Genomic DNA, 20908 nt, shown 5'->3' on the forward strand with positions numbered 1-20908 from the left:
AAACCAAAAACAAGTCCTTTGAGTTTTTTACCTCTTTCCTGCATCACAGCCTTGTCAACAAGATTTTTATGGATTAGCAGATGCTGACTTCTCCAGTTTGGATGCAGAGACTGCTTTAAGAGCAGAGCTTCTCCATAAGTTAAGAATTATAGTGGCAGATTCTCCCTCCTGGAGGTTACTTTCAGAGCTAACTGTAAACTCCCCCCACTTCACAGCTTATAGAAATCTCAGTCCTCTGCTTTTCCCTGATGGTGAGGTGGTACCACTCTTAAAACACATCTCACTCTTGCCTCTCATGTAGGGGAAGCTGGAGTCAACTTCATTTGAAAACCAGAGCACAGGTACAATTGCCAAGGGATGCACATGCGCTGATTTCTTAATCTTCAAACTTACCTCTGACTAGTTTGAGTCAGATGGAAAATCTCTCCAACTTCAGAGATGTGTTCATGGATTCCCACCCATTTGAGTGGGAGAGACACTCAGTTACTGAGAAACCCACTGCTTCGGTCCTTGGATCACACCTATTCAAAGACCTGAGCATTTCAGTTCAGGGACTTATTCCTCCTGTGGGTGGGGAGCTGCCTTTGTATAGGTTCTACAAAGACTTTCCATGAAGTGCAGATCAGTACATTCCTATGAACTTGTACACAAAAACCTTTCCCTGCTAGAGATAATTTGTTTTTTACAGTGTCTGTAGAAGTGTCCAATTATACAGATTACACAGATTTCTCCTTTGCTTGGTTCCCTACAGCCTGAAGCACTCATCTTCATTAACTTAGTGTCACATATTTTTGTGGGCATCAGAAGCCCAGTGGAAGGCTGAATGTAGCCCTGTAGAAAGAAGATTGCTAGTCACTATAAAAATGCAAAGCACAACCAAGAGAGGGTGCTTTAATTTCAGATAGACAGCTGTAAAATTGCTTAGCAAAGATAGTTGGAAATTCGCTTGTGCCTCTTCCCAATTGCAATGCAGAGGTGAATGGCTGTGTGCTGATAAAGCCATCTGTCTTGTGGGTGCCTGGAGGAAGCCTCTGCACCAAAGCAATATTGCCAGTTTTACAGTTAATATCCTGGTGCACAATGCTCTTGAGCTGAGAGCTGGATTGCAGACATTTCTGCTGCCTCAGGGCATCCCAGAGCACAGCACCCCCGTTGTAATGACTCTTGTTCAAAAGCTCAGGCTGCTGGATTGGGAAGGGGATGAGGAATGCTGCAGGGCATAATGCATTGCCAGCACACCAATCCATGCACTGAGGTAATATTGAGGTCCATGGACTCAGGTTTGAAGCCAAAGAAGAGAAAGAATAACTGTCAGTAGAATGCTTTGGTTGGGTAGGTTTTTCAGGTGGTGTGCGTGTCCTGTTGTGGAGTGCTGGTTTCCACTGGGGTAGGGTTAATTGGGTTAATTCCCAATAGCTGCTGTGGGGCTGTTTTGGATTTGTGCTGAAAGCAGGGTTGATAATTGCATTGGATTTGTGTGACCATGTTTTGGTAGTGCTGGACCTACAGCAGTGGCTTCTGGGAGCAGCTGCCAGAAGCTCCCTCCATGTCCAGCAGAACCAATGCCAGACAGCTCCAGGATGGAACCACTGCTGGCCAAGGCAGAGCCAGTCAGGAATAATGATAACACCTCTGTGATAACATAGTTAAGAAGGCAAAAAAAGGTTATTGCACAGCTATAATAGCAACCAGAGAAGAGCAGAATGAGAACATGAGAGGAGCAGCCCTGCAGACACCAGGGTCAGTGCAGAAGGAGGGGCAGGAGGTGCTCCAGACTCCAGAGCTGAGATTCCCCTGCAGCCCCTGGTGCAGCCCATGGTGAGGCAGCTGTGCCCCTGCAGCCCATGGGGATCCACAGGGATGCAGAGATCCACCTGCAGCCCGTGGAGGAGACCCACACTGGAGCAGGGGGTGCCTGAGAGGAGGCTGTGACCCTGTGGGAGGCCCGTGCTGGAGCAGGGTCCTGGCAGGGACCTGCAGGGCTGTGGAGAGAGGAGCCCACCCTGGAGCAGGTTTGCTGGTGGCACTTGTGGCCCTGTGGGGGACCCAGGCTGGAAGAGGCTGTGCCTGAGGGACTGCACCCCGTGGAAGAGTGACCTGTGCTGCAGCAGTCTGGGGGGACTGAAGCCTGTGGGATGGACTCACATTGGAGAAGCTCATTGAGAGCTGTCTCCTGTAGGAGGGACCCCAAGCTGGAACGGAGGAAGGACTCTTCTCCCTGAGCAGTAGGAGAAACAATCTGGGATGAACTGACCATAACCCCCATTCCCACCTCCCTGCACTGCTGGGGGAAGACGTAGAGCTGGGAAGGCAGGAGGGGTGGGGGAAAGTGCTTTTAAAACTTATTTTACTTCTCATTATCCTGCTGATTTTCTTAGTAATAAATTAATTTAATATCCCCAGGTTGAGTCTGTTCTGCCTGTGACAGTATTTGATGAGGGATCTCTCCTGGTCCTTATCTCAACCCATAAACCCTTTGTTGTATTTTCTGTCCCCTGTCCAGCTGCAGAGGGGAGCAAGAAAGAGTCTTTGGTGGGTGTCTGGAACCCAGCTGGGGTCAAACCACTACAGTAATACAAAGATATTTCCACTGCTGCTGAGCATTGCTCCAACACTCAAGGCCTTTTCTGTTCCTCACCTCATCCCAGCAGTGAGGTGACTGGAGGTGCACAGAGTTGGGAGGGGACAGCTGACCCCAGCTGACCTGGAGATATGGAGTCATAGTCAGTATGGAGAGCTGGGGGAAGAAGGAGGGGATGTTTGGAGTGATGGTGTTTGTCACTGTTTGTCACTGTTACACGTGAGAGAGCCCTGTTTCCCTGGGGATGGCTGAACACCTGCCTGTCTGTGTTAAGTGATGAATTTATTTCTTCTTCTCTTTTCCCTGTGCACGTGGCTTTTGCTTTTCCTATTAAACTGTCTTTAAAGCATCCTTCTGCTCTTCTGATCTTCTCCCTGTCCTGCTATCAGGGAGAGGGTGCTGAATGTGGTTAAACCAGAACACCTGGACATTCACAAAGAAGAGAGTGACAAAGTCTGGTCTAGTTTCTAGTTTGGATTTCTAAAATATAGTTTTATGATTTTTGTATGATTTCAGACTTTTTTCTTTGGTCAGCTTCAAGCTAAATGCCATTCAAGAGACTGCTGTACCAAGCAATTATGATTTCAGGACACCAGTGATTCCTGTGATTAGCCTTGCACAACTGGAGCTGCACCAAGGTTGATAGAGAGGACCCATAGTTTCTTCTCAAAAGACCAATGATCCTGTTGGAAATACTTGCTCAGTGTTGTCTCATCTTTGTGACTTTTACCTCCCAAGTTTTCCACTGCTCTCATTTGAAAATAAAGGTCTCAGGTTACCCACAAGAACACTGTCAAGCACAGAGCACAGTGGGTCTGTGGGTCACCATCACAACCTATAAGGAAAAGCTACACTTGTGTCTCCTCTGCTGTTCACCTCAGTAAGGCACTTCTGCCTGCTGCTTGCCAGGATCTGCCCATGTTCAAATTCCCACCCTGGTACCTGCAGGGTTGTTTGAGATCACTTCTCACTTTGCAAGGCCTTGCAAATCATGGAAAAAGTAGACGGAGAGGGGACTTTTAGAAATACAACAGTCAGCAAAGCCTTTATGCCTCAGGAACCCTGACAAAGACACCTGAACTAGTTTTGGCTTGATATTGAACCTTGATGATTTTTGTTTATGGAAAAAAGAATCAGACTGGAAGAAAGGATAGCACCAGGACATTTTGACAGGAATGCTGCTTTTTTCCCCCCTAAGACTTCCAGTGTAGGGGAGAGTTGCAGGAACTTTTGGAAACCTGCAAGGTGACTCAAATCCTGGGAGCTGAAAGCTCTATGCTGTTTGTCAGCAAGGTCTTATACAGCCACAATTCAATTAATAATTCTGATGAATCCTTAATTGATGTTATCTTAGGGTTTGGATAGCCAATGCTGCTGCTGACATTTAACATGCCTGTGCTGTACTCTAGAAATCTGCTCAGAGAACTGCTTTTGTAAGGAACTGAAAATTTACATATCCCACTATAAAACTGTGAATGCAAATTCGCAAGCAAACTTCTACATCTCAAATCTGGTTTATTCATCAGCACTTAATGAACTCGTTGCAGGGATCTTTCCTCAATTACCAGCCAGAAGAAATACAACACAACAGATAATACAAACAATAGACACCTTTGTAACTGAAACTGTGGATCACATCTTGCAGGAAAAGGTAGAAAAAATAAGAATGTTCCCTTGATGTTTAAAAGTGAGGAATCTTACACAACCATCATTCTTAACTAATGCAAATCATTCCCTGCAGAGCAACAAATTGAAAACACCTAAGATAAATTTGAGAGACTATTTACTTTGAGTATTTTTCAATTGTTTGCTTCCCCCTAAACATATTATAAAACACAATTTTAGAGGTTTTTTGTGCAGTGTCTCTAGTTTGGGTTCTTATCCTTATCTGAAAAACATTAAGTCATGTTTTTGTACAAAACTGAAGAAACCTCAGTTGTTGGCAACTATTACACCTAGTGCCACATGACTTTCTGACCAAAACAAAAGCACATAATGTAATAAATACATTAGAAATCAACTCAATTATTTCAGTTTTCTGTTTTCAAAAAGAAGGTACAAATATGGAGTCATGACTGAATAATGTTATTTCTCTCTGAATCCCATGAATATTAATACTAGGAATGAGCATGTTTAGCATGTTTACTGATGATATGGAAGAAAATGTAATCATTGCTGGTAAAATCTGCAGATGCCATGAAGATTAGCAGATAGTCAATACTAATGAAAGCAGTACAGGCACATGAAATGATCCATCATTTACTAATCTACACATACTGAAAAAAATTGAAGTTAATACATCCAAACAGAAAGACTAACATTTACAAACATCAAGTATGGAACCAAGGACTAAATCCTGGAAAGCAATAAATCTCATGAGCACTTGTCTACTATTAAAAATAATTGAACATGGTCTTCCTATACAATCCTATGTCAAGGGGTTGATCCAAAACCAATGAAACAGTGAGTACAAAAGTTGGCACTTCTGAGATTTTAAATGAATGCTAACTTTCTATGCTCGGTTCCAGCAGGCTTGCTTCTTAAATGGTTGGAAAAAATTGAGAGAATGTATGAGGGAGCCACAAAACCAAGCTGGAAGCTATAGAAAATGCATTAAATCAAATAAAGAGATAACAGTTACAGTGTCAAAAAGAAGGTTGTCTTGTAGCTTGATTACAGGGTTCAAAAACTTTCACAGAAAGTAGTGAGGGACGAATTGATCTAGTGAAGAAAAGCATACCAAGAACTAATGGCTGAAAGTTAAATCTAGACAAACTGAAATTTAAAATAAGGCACATGATTCTAAGTGATTGAGTACTGGAGTAAATGACTAAAGAAGGAGCTCAGTCTTCATTCCTTGATATCCTTAAATCAAGCTGGCCCATCTCTGTACATGACTTGCTTTAGCAAAAACCACAAATTGTGCCTTTGTCAGACTGGTCTTCACCCTGCAGCAAAGGGAAAATTTATGACCAGAGATCTAGATGGGTCAGAGAAGATAATCTCATGTCCTTTTCAGTCTTACTTTCCACAAATCTATCAATTTACCAAATGAGTATAGAGAAAAAACGGTCTGACTGACTTTTGCCATCTGGGTAACAATGTGATCCATAGCAAATTGTAAATCATACAGTAATAAATGTATGTCAGAAGCCACAGAGATTAATATATTCTTGCAATACCTTCTAATTTAGAAATTTGGAGTTATTTAACATTTTACACATTAATTTTATTCTGGGTAATTGAATCAAGGTGAAAGGGTTAAGCAGACAGGCTAAATGAAACACTGTGCCATGTACTTAGTTTAATGTGGTTGGAAAAATCAATGAACTTTGGTCTGTCAGCTTGCAATCACAGATTTAATTGAATAACATGTCAAGTATTTTAAACTGTTTACTAATGTAAATAGAATCCAGCACCATAGCCATGGTAATAAGCCAAGCAGCTTTCCCTGAATTCCAATCTGATTTGAACATGACCTTCATTTTAAGCCACATGCCAGAGATCAAACAGTTATCATTATGCCGACAGAGTTCAGTGATTACACCTGTGATTCTCAAGAAACCATATTTGGTATTGATTCCTTCTGTAGAATCCAGGTAATGGTTGATCAGTTTGATATTCCTAGCAATGGTTACTCTTTCTTTGAGCATTTATAGTCACTTCCACTTGATTATTATCACTGGGAGGAGGAATGAATCACACAGCAAACTTTTACTGAGTCTGCTTGAGAAATGGTGGAGGCTTTGTGCACATGCACAAAGAGAACAAGAAGAACAGGAGCAGCATCTCCTCAGCTTGTGTTGGGTGAACTCCAGGCACAGCTGTACAACAGCTCCTTACTCTTCTTTTCCCTTCCCTTTTTACCATTCCCAGGCAGTAGCTTCCCACAAAAAGACATGAAAGCATAAAGGAGAGGGGCTCACAGCCCTGTACAAGCTGAGAGAGCTTGTGTCAGGAGTAAGTGATATTTTGGCCATGCAACATGCACATTCCTTTCCTCAGTTGCAGTGAATGATCTTTTTTTCATTCCTTTTTCTTTTTAACCAGACCCAGATGCCTGCAATGCAGATGTTTTCATGACTAACCTATTTATGCTTTCATACCAGTCAACATGAAGCACTAAGTTGTCCCATTGGTATCACTGTTCCAATTCTAAAGTAGATGTCTAGCAGCAGTCAGTTATATCCAGCTATTTAATCCCAGTGATTAGGAAGTTCTTTAGGATAGACAGCTCAGAGGGTAAAAGCTGCACTGTAGACATCTGAAGTCAGGAGGAATGACTGCATGCCTCCAAGCTCTCCTTAGCAAGATGAAGAAGAACATTGCCTCCAAAGCACTGCTGGGGAGAACCAGCTCCCCATTTTACCAGACTCATCAAGTGCACAATGTGAAATTATGAAGCCACTTTAAACTCTCAGCAGCCTTGCCCACAAGTTCAAGCACGTTCTCCACTGTAGACAGGTCTACTGCATTTCCTGAGCACCCTGTCATCTCAGAGGTGACAGAACTGGCTGCACTGGTGCTGTGCAGCAGGGCAAACCTGCATCAAACTCTGCTGATTTAGGAAAGGAGGAAACAGCAGAGACAACAGGGAGATTGATGTAGGAGTACATAGACAGTAAGGAAACATTAGTCAGCACAACAGGCAGTTGTCCTAGCACCTTACTGACCAGGCTTGGGGTTTTGGCCAAGGTTTTGGGCAGGATCACAGCAAAACAGAGCATTAAAGAAGGGAAGGAAGACAATGGAAAGATTGTGCTGTACAGTTGTGGAAAGCACGGTGGGGGAAAAGCACAAATGTGCAAATCTGAAAGTATGGCAAATGGCTGATGGAAATTCATACCAGGGGCTGGCAGGGATGAAGGAATCATCTGTGCACTGAATGAGGGATGGAGAGGAACAGCAAAGACCTTGAAAGTGAAGAAAAGCAGCCCCTATTTGATGCAACCTATAGCAGCCTAGAGTTGATGCAAAAGAAAAGTTCCTTCTGTTTTTGTGTACTCCTCTTCAATCTTAGATTACACTTCTTTTCTGTCCATTATATATCCTAAAACAGGATGTAGCCTTGCAGTAATAATGTAAAAGAGAACTACAACTTGCTTATACACTTTACTAGAGTATGGAGTGCATTAAAATGACTACAGACTATTAATTATGCAAAGTTAAGCACTCAACTTAGAGAATAGCCTTATTAAAGCTATATATTTGACCTTCACTGACTACGGTGCATATGCAGTTTCAAATAATCATAGAATATATGGTTTTTTTCCTAGATTCTTAGTGACAGTAAACAAATACACCATCTAAATTTCTGCTTTTCTAAAATACCTATGTCCCCCCCTCCCCTTAGGCCTGCATACATTGAACAGTTTAAAACAACAAACAAAATTTACTCAGATGCAATGCAGAGAATAAAGCAGTAAAAAGTGAAGCTTAATTAGCTGCATAAACACATGCAACACAGCCCTCCTTAGGAGCAACCTAGGGCTGATGCAATTAACTACAAAACATGCATAGCTAAAACCTGAGGTTTCCCTAAATATAATACATTTTCCCAATCCTACAGATTGCCATCTTGTGCACTACCACTTTCTATTATTATGCCAAATGTGTAGCATACTGTACATGCATAACACACATCTCTTTCCATTCCACATCTATGGACTGGTTTTCTGATATACATGGTTTTATTAGTAGGTGAAATACGTTTTCTTTGGTGAAAGCTTCAAATTCTTTTGTTTACATGCTGCCATTCACCACTTTTTCCTTCCTGGGTTTTTTGGGGTTTTTTTGAAATTTCCCCCCCCCACCCAGTGTCATTTCAGACATTCAGCCTATTGAGTAGTAACTCCCTACATGGGAGCAGGAGAGTAAAGCCAGCTGTCATGGAAAACACATTATGGAATTTATAACTCTACATGATTGTAAAGCACTACCTAAAATATTGCACCAATTACAAAGCAGTAAAAATCTGTAACATTAGAGATTGATTCCCAAATTATATATCCACAAAGGAGAAAAATTAAGGTCTTGCAGGCAATTTTAAGAATAAAGCATGTACCTATATATAGAGATAAAGGCTTTGCACTCATACCCTTGCATACAAGTGCACTGACCAGCTTATAAACCACTACAGATGTCTCAAGTGACTTAAGCCCCTGTGCTCTTCCTTGTACATGCTGGCAAGGGACCACTGCCTCTCTGAGCACGCTTCTGTCCCACTGTGCTGCTGCTCCTTGCTGACTGTGCACTGCTCAATAATGTAAACTAGAAAGTTAACCCCTGAAGACACATGCAGATTGCTTTCCACTTGATCCTTAAATTCTTCCTACTCTTGGGATCCATGCAGGTTTTAAACCCAAAATTTTAAAGTTCTGTCTTCAGGGAAGTTTGAAATATGCTAATAATAGTGTATGTGCAGTTTAGCCGGAAGTATTCTGAGGCAAAATCCATCTAAAAAACTCTTCCATGTTTCAGTAATTCCACATGCTGCAGCACATTCATTAAACTGAGTGATGCTGGAGAAGCAAAAATTCGAAGCCATATCTTTTACCATTTTTAAGTTTAGCATGAAAATCTAAAGGGAGAAATCTTTCATTGCTACGTTGAAGGCGCCATGTATAGTGGAATGAAAAACAATGTTCACGAGTGGATATTAATTTAAATTTTTCAGTTTTCATATCTCAGCCACATTGTGATACCACTGCTTCAATAAACCTGAGAAACTGTAAGGAGATTGAGCACCATTTCTTTAGAGAAGCAGTGCAGAAGGGTGACTAGGTATTAAAACTGTGATGTATGAAATCCTTTAGACTGCAAATAGAATGTCAAATATGCACCTGCTACCATTTTTAGTAGACTGCCTAATTTAAATGATGAGTAACGTCCATTTCTTTTGTTTTAAACTAGATTTTTCGGCTGTGTTCTTTTGTGCATTGCTTTTAAGTGTCTTCATGCATGTTGCAGTTCAGCACACCATTGACACATTTGTTTCAGAAACAAATACACTTATGCAATTGCATTTATCTCCAATGACAATCTACAATTTATCTTCTTGAATTTGGTCAATTTTCTAAACTCTTAGCATACTTTAACCTCTTCATAATCCCTGTTAGTGCAACTGTGGCAGGTTTGGTAAGTCTAAGATTCAGCTCCTATCACAGGTCATTTGCAAAGACACCAGGTATCGCTGACTAACTGACAACGCTCAGACAATGCTCCTGGGCTTGCTTAGCTGGGGCCAGCTGATTTGTGCACAGAATATAAGGCTCTTACAGTGGTGAAAGCAAAGGGAAAAAAAGAGAGATCAAAAGTAATCTCTTATGCATTATTTCCTGGTTCAAGCAAAGTATTTTTTTGACCTGTGAACTTTTACTCACTGGAATAGTACAAAATTTTACCCTGCTTTAGCAGTGAGGCTGCACCAGATGATCCTGCTGTGGGGATCCCTTCCAATGTTACCCATTCTGTGATTCTGTGAAAATATTTCTGTTTGACAAAGATATCAAAATCTGTTCATCTATATGCAAATATTCAAAATTCAGTTGAATTTTAAAAATCACTTTAATATTGAGAAATCTGGTCTAGTGGAAAGTGTCCCTGACCATGGCAGGGGGGCTGGAACTTGATGACCTTTATGTGATTATGAGAAATAGAAACCATTCTGTGATTATGAGAAAAAGCCAAGCACTGAAAGAGAAATAGTAAGAGAAATCAAAGCAATAAACAAGGCTGTGACATGAGTGCACAAGTGCCTGTGAGATGAGTGTGTGAACGTGTGGAAGTGTGTTCCAGGCTGGACTGCAGGAGGTGTGCAGGAGAGCCACAGAACAGGCAAGAGGGCCCAGGACCCAGGCAGGGATAGGAGAGAGGCTGTGCTGCCATTCAAGGGATCAAAGGGAGTGTAGTCAGCCATGTGAGTGCTGTGGGTGTGCCCCTGAGCTATGTGCTTGAGCACTGCTACTGACAGAACCTGGAAATGTGGAAACCTGCCTGGAAATGAGTCACCTACACTGACATCCACACCTCCAGGTACACTAACCTGGAATCCAGAGGACAAAGAGGAGGAATTGCCAAGTCCTGGGATTTACTCAAGGCAGCAGCCCTATAACCCCTCAGCATAGTCACTCAAGTATCAGGAAATGCAGACACTACAGTTATCTTTGTGGTCCTAATTTGATCTCTTTTGTACTTGTGTTTCAAAAGTCTGTCTTTGATCACATGACCTTGCTCATTTTTATCATGTTCAGTGTTCAGGACAGATGATGTTTGCCTAATGAGTCGCTGTGTATCCTTTTTTGCAATTTCTGGGCCTCATTTACTGCATGAATTCAAACCTTAAAGTGAGGATGAAGGATGAAGTGATTCATTTCCCATCAGTCAGTTAAGAAGAGTATCTAGGTGCTTCACATTCAAGTGATGTTTTCTTCTTTCTCCAGATGAGGGACTGAGGCACACAGGACCTCAGTGAAAAGTCACAGCTACAGTTCAATGCCTATGTGTTAGCAATTTGGGAACATTAAAACAGGGAGCACAGTACTAGTTTCTCCTCTGCAAAGTCTGGTTTATATACCTTTCCTGCCAGATACAAACCAAACTCCGGTTCTTCAGAGCTGCACAAAGCTCCCTTAGCCATAAGAATGGTTTTTCTGCAGCTGCAATCATTTGGTGTATTACTAAACCCCTTTAAATTTCTTCAATTAATGAGAAAAAGTTATGATTTTACTTTTGTTAAAAATTTTGAGCATCATTAAACCAATGCCTTGCAACAGGATATATCAGGCAATAGAATGAAACAGAAAAAACAAAGCAAAAAACCCCATGCAATGTTTGTAGTCTCATCAGCAGTGTATCTCCAAGCACATGTTGGAAAAGCTAAATATGTTGCCCCTATCTTACTGATGACAAAGTTAACACACCTAGATATAAGACTTGGTTGGCTGTTATTACCTGTCAGATGAATGATACAGTTGAGAGAAGAGCCTCTCACAAAGCACTTCTTTCTTCATTATTCCAAAACATTTTACAACCATGGATGTTACTGTAGCATCTACACTTGGATACATTCAATTGCAGAAATATTATACAGCAGTAGACAGATTACACAGTAGTCAGGGATAGAGGACCCAGTACCATAACTCTGTAGTCAGTGAAACCCATTGGATTGTAACAGGCTGGGCCATGGACTAGTTCTTTAAATGCCATCCAAGTTTCTGCATAATCCCAACCAGGAACTACATGACCCACATGACACACATATAGAAACATATTTATGTCCACAATTTAGCAGTTTATTCAGCAAAAATACATTTCTCAGACATAATGTTGCTTAGGTTTAAATATAAAAAAATATAATTCTGTTTTCCAGGCAAGCAGATATACAAAAAAGTCAAGAAATATAACTTCCAGAAAGGAATAATAACTTACAAACAAAAAAAAAAATAACACTATACTTCTTAAACAAAATACCAGATAGAGACTTTATCATTCCAGTCAAGTCCTTTATCCTAAAGTGAAATGCACATATTAATGCAGCTGAAGACTCAGGCCATACTCTTGATCAACCCATGACAAAATTCACATTGTAGTCATACCTTTATTGTCTTCTGGAGTTTTTGTTCATTTGCCTTCACTGTCTTTTGTAGTTTTTGTTCATTTACCTGAAGGTGTAGAAAGTGTATTGCCACTGCTCTTCCTGAACAATTGCTACTTGGTTAAGAGTTTGTATATTAAATTTTAATCCTGTGCATATGGACACATGGGTAAGGCTTTATTTCCTGTTCTTCACAGGAAGTATATCTGTAATCCAGTAGTGAAACAGAGATGTGGCTACCTTGGCATGATCTGAAACAGAGAAAACACATTCCTCCTGAAATACCTCCATGACATTTCTGAACACTAAGAAAAAGACTTGTGCAAACATCTATTTCCATTCAATATTAACATTTCATTAAACCCAATGCACATGCTGGACCTTGAAGACTATTACCTATAAATTTCTATATAGGCAGGTGCATTTTATTTTAGGAGGTCAGTCATTTGTATGAGACAGAATTTTGCTCATACACTTTGAAATTTCCTATTTGTTATGATTCAATAATTCAGAAAAAATGAGATTGAAATGACATGATCATGGGCAAGGCTTCTTTCTGTCTGGAGAGTAGTTTCACAGATCATTATTTAACTTACAATAGCACCTAGAAGCCTCAGTTGAGAATGAGTCATATTGTACAGATACCTGCATTAAAGCCTCAAAATGCTATGACTTCTGTCTTTGAATTCAGAGATTACCTATGTGACTTTATTGATTTTTAATGATAAGATTTTCAGCAGTACTTATCACATAATAATGACATTTAAAATGATTCTATAACATTATGCTAATACAGTTTTCAAATTTCCTTTTCTTTGAATGCTCATTCATTAAAAAAAAAAAAAAAAGCAGCATAAATTTCATTATTTTAAGGCTTCTGCATATCCAGCCTCTGCATTGTTGGCACACAGTAACTATATTAATTCTGGTCTGCAAACTGTACCTCCCCCTGCAATGAAGACTTATATAAATGACAATTCTCCAAAAAAAGGCAGTTAAAAGAAGCTTCTAGCTCTGCCATGAGGAGTGATAATTTCCTAGGCAACAAGGGAAGAGTATGTTTGAGATTTGAAACCAACCAACAAAAGGAAAATGTTAACAGATAACAGGATGAAGTTGATGAGCAGAAGTTCATAAATGAGTTCATAAATTAGGAGATAATGACTTTTTTTTAATTAGGCGATCACCTATGCTTTAATAATTGATGTGAAATGGGAATTAAGTAGCTCTCATTTCCAAAGCTAGTTTCCAGCCAGCAAAGGGAGCATTACTTGCAGTCACAGCTCTTCTCCTTTGCCCACTGCACTGTGGAGGATCATGAAGGTCTCTGGCTTCCTTCTGCTAACGGCCACAGACTTTCTGTCAGAGCTCAGCAAAGCTCCCATCATGAGAAATCCATGTCTAAGTGACTTCTAAACATTCCCTTCTCTTCACATACAGAAGATTTTTGGTAGAGGTAAGTACTTTTTGTTAATGACTGCAGAATAAATGGAACCATTTTGTTCTCTTTTACAGACTGAGAACAATGACACTCTAGATAATCATGTTCACACAAACACTCTTCACCAACCTCAACTTCATCTGATCATTCAGGTACAAGGTGAAAGGCAACTTGACAGAGCATTTAAAGCACAAAGTACAAGGTAAGCTGATGGAGGATGACAATTAAACAGAACAACCAGTACCTCTGAAACATAGAGATTTTCTTGTTTAAGTATTTTTTCTCATTTAAATGAGGATTTAAAAGATCATAGTTAATGTTGATAATTTGTGTGTCTGAATCTCCTCAGTATTTCTTTTTCCTGCAAAATTTATCAGACCCTACCATCACCCTTGATAAGAATTTCTTTGATATGACTGCAAAAATTGGGATCTAAGAGCTTAAGATAAAACAGAAATTTCTTTCTTGTTTCTTTTTTCTTTTGGATGCACTGTGATTTTCAATCTGAGTAACAGCTAAGAGATGCAAAGGAAATACCAAATCATGGTATTAAACTAGTGGTTTTGAATTTGTAATCTGCAGTCCTGGAACAGCCCATGGCTTTATACTAAAGCACCCTTATCATCAGCAGCCATAAGCTTGCCAAGTGAGATTTGGTAATCCCAGTGGAAAGCTCGATGAAACCATAACATCCATATATGAGGAAATAAAAGACATAATGGTGTGGATAATTTGTAACTTCTACTAGTGGAGAATGTGCACTTATATGAAGAGATGCATCACTTCTTATTTTTTTCTTATGCTTCTCTGCTTCCCTTCTTGGAATTAAAGATAAATCTGAACAAAACATGAACAAAACCCATCTTTACCTCCTTGATGATGGTGTCTTGAGTAGAATCATAATTATGGGAAAAAGGGTTAACATACTATTTCTTGAACTACAGGGAATAAAATGTTTATTTTGTAAAAATAATACAACTTCCTAAAATCATGGGGTTTTTTATGGTGTTAATATGGAATGACCTTTCCTTCTAGTACTTTGCATCCCCGTAAAAATAAAGAGAGAAAACTCAAGAGAATAGGACAAAATCATAAAAATTAGAGAATACTATTATGTACTGTGCATTTTTAACTTCATAAACAGCTCTAACTTGTCTTTCTATCTTGAATTTGTTAGTACAACAAACGGCATACTAACAAATTCAAGTTCTTATTATAGAAAGGTATTATATTACAAAGGTCTTTGTAACTCTTAACTTTTATCACATGCTCATTGGGAGTGAAAACTAAAATGTAAAAAATCCACATTGGACAAGATGAACTGATTTTGAGCCAAATGTACAGAAAAAGAAAAAGAGTATAATTAAAGATCTAATTCAAAGTAAAATTTCAGAGCATTGTATTTTCATTCACTGAATTTCTGGAATTACAAATAGAATGTATTTTTTAAAGTCTGCTGAGGAAACTAAATGACTAGCAGGTGCTTAATTATCCTTTAATAATTTATAAGAATGTATTTTTCCTCTTTCTTGTGTTGTTGCACCTCATGAATATCAAATAAACTGCTATGGTTACACCACTGTGAACTTGGAATGAGATTAGAATTGAGCTTTGAGTGACAGCAGTTACCAGGGAAAAAATCAACTGAAGAGTAAACAATTCTAGGCTGCACCAGTAGAAACATTATTGAATTTTAAAAATCACTCAGGAAATTTTCTTTTGCTTTTTCAAGTGATGAATACATACATTGGAAAATTAGGGGTTTTAATTTGCTTCTGTTTTCTCTCTTCATTTTGACATTTCTGCTATACAAAAGTAAACAGAGCAACTTTTCCCAAGGCTGCAAAACCCAACAGAACTCCAATTGTATTGTACAGAAGTTAGATAAGGCCTGTAAAGAATATCCCAAATGTTGTCACTGCAATTCCATTTGGATTTAATCAAGAAAAGCTGAATTAGTTCATTCAATAAAGGGTAATAACATTTTCATGATTCCTGCTGAGTTCCACTTGGTTTGCACACATGTATTACATCCAATGAAACTGTGATTGTAATTAAGATCAGAGATTGTAGGCTTGAAATGCACAGAAGGATTTAATTCCATGTATAGATGGATATTTCACATCCATCAGAACCCTAAGGGCTGTAATACCTCATATCTCCCCTTAAAAGAATACATAGTAACTTCTATAAGAGCATCCTTTTCAAACTGTATCAGATGTGAACTCCACAGGCAGGAATTCTCTCCTCTCTCTGTGCAGCACACAGCATCCAGTAGGCTTCAGTCTAGATGAGGCTCTTTAGGCAGTATCATGCTGTAAGTTATTTAATGAAGTTACAAGCATATGTCCGTTCTTTGAATGCTGTTGCTAAGCCTCCGATGGCTATGATCTTAATTACATTGTTACCACACTGCTACCATCTCTGCTGATACTCTTCAGAGTACAACCTAAAATGGCTGAGATCCTCTGATGCTGCAGCTAACTGCTCTCAACTCTGATTAAATTCTTTGGGAGGCAAGAAAATTCAGCACATCTTGTAGATTTTTGTCTGATGCTGCAACACATGTTCTAATGACTAGTAGTAATGACTGTTTAAATGAAGACTACATGAAAAATGAATCATTATACCTCATGTGGACTACATGCTGATCCCACATTCACTTGAAGAACTATTAATTGTAGAAGAAGAGATTCTACTGAAATTATAGGGGTAATAATAGAGAACAGAAGGAGCCTGTGCCTCAGGCATGAAAAAATTTAGTAACAAAGTAATTTTTCTTTTTATGAATGACTTCAGAATAATATTTGTTATAAAGAGTAACTTCAAATTTTTCTATTATCAACAGTATTTTTTAGAAACTAAAAGGGTAAATCAAAGTTTAGCTTGCAAAGTCTGTGTAATAAAGAAGCCACGTGGTGACCAAGAAGAAAAAAAATAATAGGCTTTATTGATTTTTATGCATGTAAAATTAATTCTTAGCTGGAGGAGTGAAATCTCCAAGATAAACAAGTTAATTCCTGCAATTTAAAAAGTCTACCATGGGAATGTATTAAAAATATGCTTAAATTAAATCTTACAACATTTCTGATTTTAAAAATATTGGTTAAAACCCTTGAATCATCTCATATTCTGTAGTTGCTGCGAAGTGAGAAAAGCTTCTATATTGATTGTGAAGAAATGGAAAATAGGGATATCACTGTATTTTTGGTAGGAATTATGTTTTCATATCTTGTATAAGCATATATTTACTATTACATCCTTATTTACAGCTTCTTAATTAAAAAAAAAAAAAAAAAAGCTTTGTGTGAATTAAAATTCACAAAAAAATATCAGTGTATGAACATGAGTGAATAAAACCTACCAGGAGACATCATAGATTGTTCTTGGAATTGTTTCAAAGCATCCTTCAATCTCTCAGTATCCTGTAGCAATACAAGGGATTTCAGCTGATGCAGATGAGTCACATCTGAGGAAGAGATGGTGCGAAGTTCAAGACATTGTAAGAGCTCTTGGACAGTTGCTGAATTTACAGCAGCATCTCTGCATTGTGATTTCTCTGGAAAAACAGTTAGAAAAATATGTTAAAATATTCAGTGAACTGAGAGAATTTTCCTAATTACAATATTTTTTCCTAAGACAGCATCCTCCTTTTTAGTACAAGTTACAACCAAATATCAGGTACTAAAGAGTAGCTTGTTAAACATTTTTTGTTAAATATTAAAACAATGGTAAAGCAGAAACTACAAAAATCAGTAAGTGAAAAGGACAATAGGATTCATAATGATAGGAATACAAGAAGAATCAAATTTTCAAAGTTAGAAGAGAAAGAAGGTGTGAAGAAGAAACTGTACTGTGGCCAAAGCACTGTGTTTTTGCTTCCTACACACTATATATGATGAACTGCACAGACATTTGGAGAAGGGAGCAACTCTGTGGAACAACTGCAAAACACTTCTGGAGGCAAACAACTACTTTGGTATTCCACCTTTATTTTTTTATTTAAGAAGCAATTATTGCAGCATGCAAGACCACAGAGAAGGACATGCATTGTTGTAATGGGCTGATCTTTGCTGGATGCCAGGTGCCCATCAAGAGGCTCTATCACTTCCCTGCCCAGTGGGACAGTATAGCAATGCTGTGATGGCCCTGATGAGGGCAGAGAATGATGCATCTGACTCCATGGATATCAGGAGGTTAATTAATTACTTTATTATCCAAAACTGAATCTGCCAAGCACTCAACTCTGCACACAACTGCTCACGCTGCACTGAATCCCGTGACTGTCACCCGACAGTCCCGACAAACACACTCTTGGCCCTGATAGGCCAAGGAAACAAAACATCATGACTTTGGGTAAAAAATCTCCATGTTGCATTCTACTTTTGCACAATCACAGGCACAGCAAATGATAAGAATTGTTTTCCTTTCTCTGAGGTTCAGAGAATGTGAATCCCAGAAATATTCTTGGGAAGAATTGTGCCTGGCTTTTCTCTGTGAAATGTGGCTACAGGACAGGGCAGAGAAAACGAGATGAAAATCAGCTCATAGGTTGAGATAAGGCAGTTTGCTAAAAAGCCCCAAACCACAAAAAATCCAACCAAACCTAGCAAATGTTTGTAGACACATAATTAAAGAGGAAGAAAGGGTTATTCTCTATTTTTTACCGGCAAGTGATATTCAGCCACTTCCTGGGAAGCATGGCTTCAGCCCATGTAGCGGCTGCTCTAGAAGGCCAATACTGTAAAAGAACAAACACCCCTGTTCTTCCTCCCTCCCTTAGCTTTTATATCTGAGCTGATGTCATCTGGTATGGAATATCCCTTTGGCTAATTTGGATCAGCTGGCCTGGTCATCCCCTCTCAGGATCTTGCCCATTCCCAGCCCCTTGATGGAGGGAAATGTTGGAGAGATAAGCTGCCAGCACTGCCCAGCAGTAACCAACACTCTGGTGTGTTTCAATGCCTTTCCAAAGCACTTTGAGGGCTGCTGTGCACAACGAGCTCCAGCACAGCCACACCCAATACAATTTTTTATACAGTACTAAATCATAAACTCACTCTTTCATCCCAGCAATGTGTTGTTTTTTTACAGCAAGACACCTGAGAAGGTCAGAATTTTCCCCATTCAGATTTTTAATGCATGTACTAGAAGTGTAATCCAATGTGACCATTTGAAAATGCACCTAAAAGCAATGGCTTCCAATTTTATCTAAAAAAAAATAGGGAGTGTTAAAGTCATTAAACTAGAAAAGGCAAACAGCATAATGCCAGATCTATATATAAACTGGGATTTGCCTAACAAGAAAGTTAGTCACTCTGATTTATAGATGTCATATCTCATCTGCAGATGAAATTCCTTTCTACTAAGAATTCTCCTTTGTAGATTCCAAGGTCCTCACTGGCTCAACACTCTAATCTGCTGGTTTGAAACTACAGCCAGTCAGTCTGCCAAAAACTACCAAAATCTGAACTTGACTAGCAGGAAAGCTGGCAGTTCAACAACACTCTTTCTTAAAAATCAACATGCAACACAGCTGGGGACAACTCATCAGGTTTCTGTTCTGGGTCATGTATTAACAGCAGAACTTGAAGAATTTGCAGTCTTGCTTGGTCACTGTGGAGTTCCACTACAGCAAATGAAAGTAGCTTAGCTTGCATTTACTTAGCCATATGGTGAAGTAGTAAAATTGTTAATTTTGGTGATGGAAATACCTTAGCCAGAAAGTAGGATAGATTTCAAATGCTAGGATTAGTGTGAAGACCTGATGCGGCAGGAAAATTTAACATTAAGCAAAGAAAATTCTATGTATAAATCTTGAAAAAGTTAACATGAAATCCCTGATGTCATCTTAACAAGGTCTTTACAGTAATTCTGTAACCAAAAGATGAATTTTATGGTACTAGAAGCTGATAGCTCTGCCTCAAGATGGACTAATACAGGTAGGTAAGCTATTTAATATTCTCCATTCAGCTTCACAGTGACCAATGAACATTGGATAGGCCATTAGGGATAAATCCATGCAATTCTTTTAAAAGTACTAGGGAATGTGCATTGAGCATCAGCTCCCATTCAACTTGTTCACAAGCATTTTATGTTAATATAATTCCTAGTGCCGATAGTATCTTCCCTGTTCCTGTACATGCTGTCTGTCTATATTTCCTTATAGAATTCAAATAGATCTCCTGAGACACAGAGCATTCAGAAAACTAGATTGGTTCAGAGATACTAAGTATGAAAGTAGTTTAGTGTAGCAATTGAAGTTCTTGTTTGAAGTTCTCTGAAAGCAACTAATCCTTCTGGATGGTTGCTTGCAGAGGGGAAAAAGAATTTTAATCACTTGCCCCAAGTGCATTTGAATGTTTAGGAGAAGAGCAAGGAACATCATGTATATTTTTAAAGACACAGGACCACAGGTTTTTTCTATTGATATGAATTCTTGCATATTCATGTGCAGACCAGAAAGTGGGACAAATACTAGGTACTCACATGCCTTACTTCTTCTCACATGCCTCTCTTCAAGAGAGACACTTCTTTAGTAGATTTGTCCCATTTTATAGCGGTAATAAATGCATATCCATTTTCCCCTGTGTGGTAATACTCATAAAAAGAAAGGAGAAAGAGTGGTACATACTGTCAGTAAAATAAATTTGTTGTGTTGCCTGCAGGAAGTCCAGAATGCTATCTGCCTTTTCACCTATGTCTTTTAAGCCTGCTGCTTCTTCTTTGTTGCTTTTCTCAGGCTGATATGTAAAATCCACGCTGGTAGTTTTTGTTACTAAGCCAGCTGCTCTCTTTTTTTCTTTCTGTCGCTTCTTTTTCATTTTCCTCTTCTTGTTTTTGCTTATTTTGGGACCGTCTGTTTGCTGCAGCTGTAAATTATCTTGAACAACAGTCTCTTGCATTCCCAAATCTGTTTGTTCTCCAAGGAAATTACTAGAGATTTGTGAACTGCTCTTTTGTTTCTTCCTTCGAATGCGCTTTCTCTTGGTTTGCCCTTGATATTCCTCTTCTGCGGATTCAAAAGAGACATGAGAGCTGTAAATAAGAAGATCTGTAATAAGCATTTTAGAACTGCATACAATGAAATATGACACCCTTCAAATTCTGGGACACCTGAGTGGCTCTAACCTTACTTTTATGCTTACAATGTCTTTCAGTACTACAATGTCAAAGTCAACTTTTCTGAATGCATTAAAAAGACGTGCTTTTTTCCCTTCTGCTTTCAATAAAGACTGTATTCTCCTTCATGCTACATACTTTACATCCCATTTATTTTCTTAAGGCAGAT

General features: G+C 39.0%; 1 protein-coding gene across 3 annotated transcripts in view; it reads right to left on the minus strand.

Annotated features, from left to right (window-relative positions):
• Positions 1 to 1662: 1662 nt before the first annotated feature.
• Positions 1663 to 20908, minus strand: part of ERICH1 (glutamate rich 1) — a 77576-nt gene continuing 58330 nt past the window's right edge. Inside the window, exons 4-7 of one of the 3 annotated variants that reach the window (XR_012579725.1) lie at positions 20252 to 20629; positions 16982 to 17176; positions 12244 to 12427; positions 1663 to 12210 (exon numbers count right to left, since the gene is read on the minus strand). Coding sequence is in view for 2 of the 3 variants with exons in the window: in XM_074538175.1 (XP_074394276.1) it covers positions 12354 to 12427; positions 16982 to 17176; positions 20252 to 20629 (647 nt within the window). In the remaining variant the exon portion in view is untranslated. Of the gene's footprint in view, positions 12428 to 16981; positions 17177 to 20251; positions 20630 to 20908 lie in introns of all 3 variants that reach the window. The other 2 variants (XM_074538175.1, XM_005489158.4) reach the window with 2 other exon arrangements.

This window comes from Zonotrichia albicollis, chromosome 3, assembly GCF_047830755.1.
Source record: "Zonotrichia albicollis isolate bZonAlb1 chromosome 3, bZonAlb1.hap1, whole genome shotgun sequence".
Classification (NCBI taxonomy): Eukaryota; Metazoa; Chordata; class Aves; order Passeriformes; family Passerellidae; genus Zonotrichia; species Zonotrichia albicollis.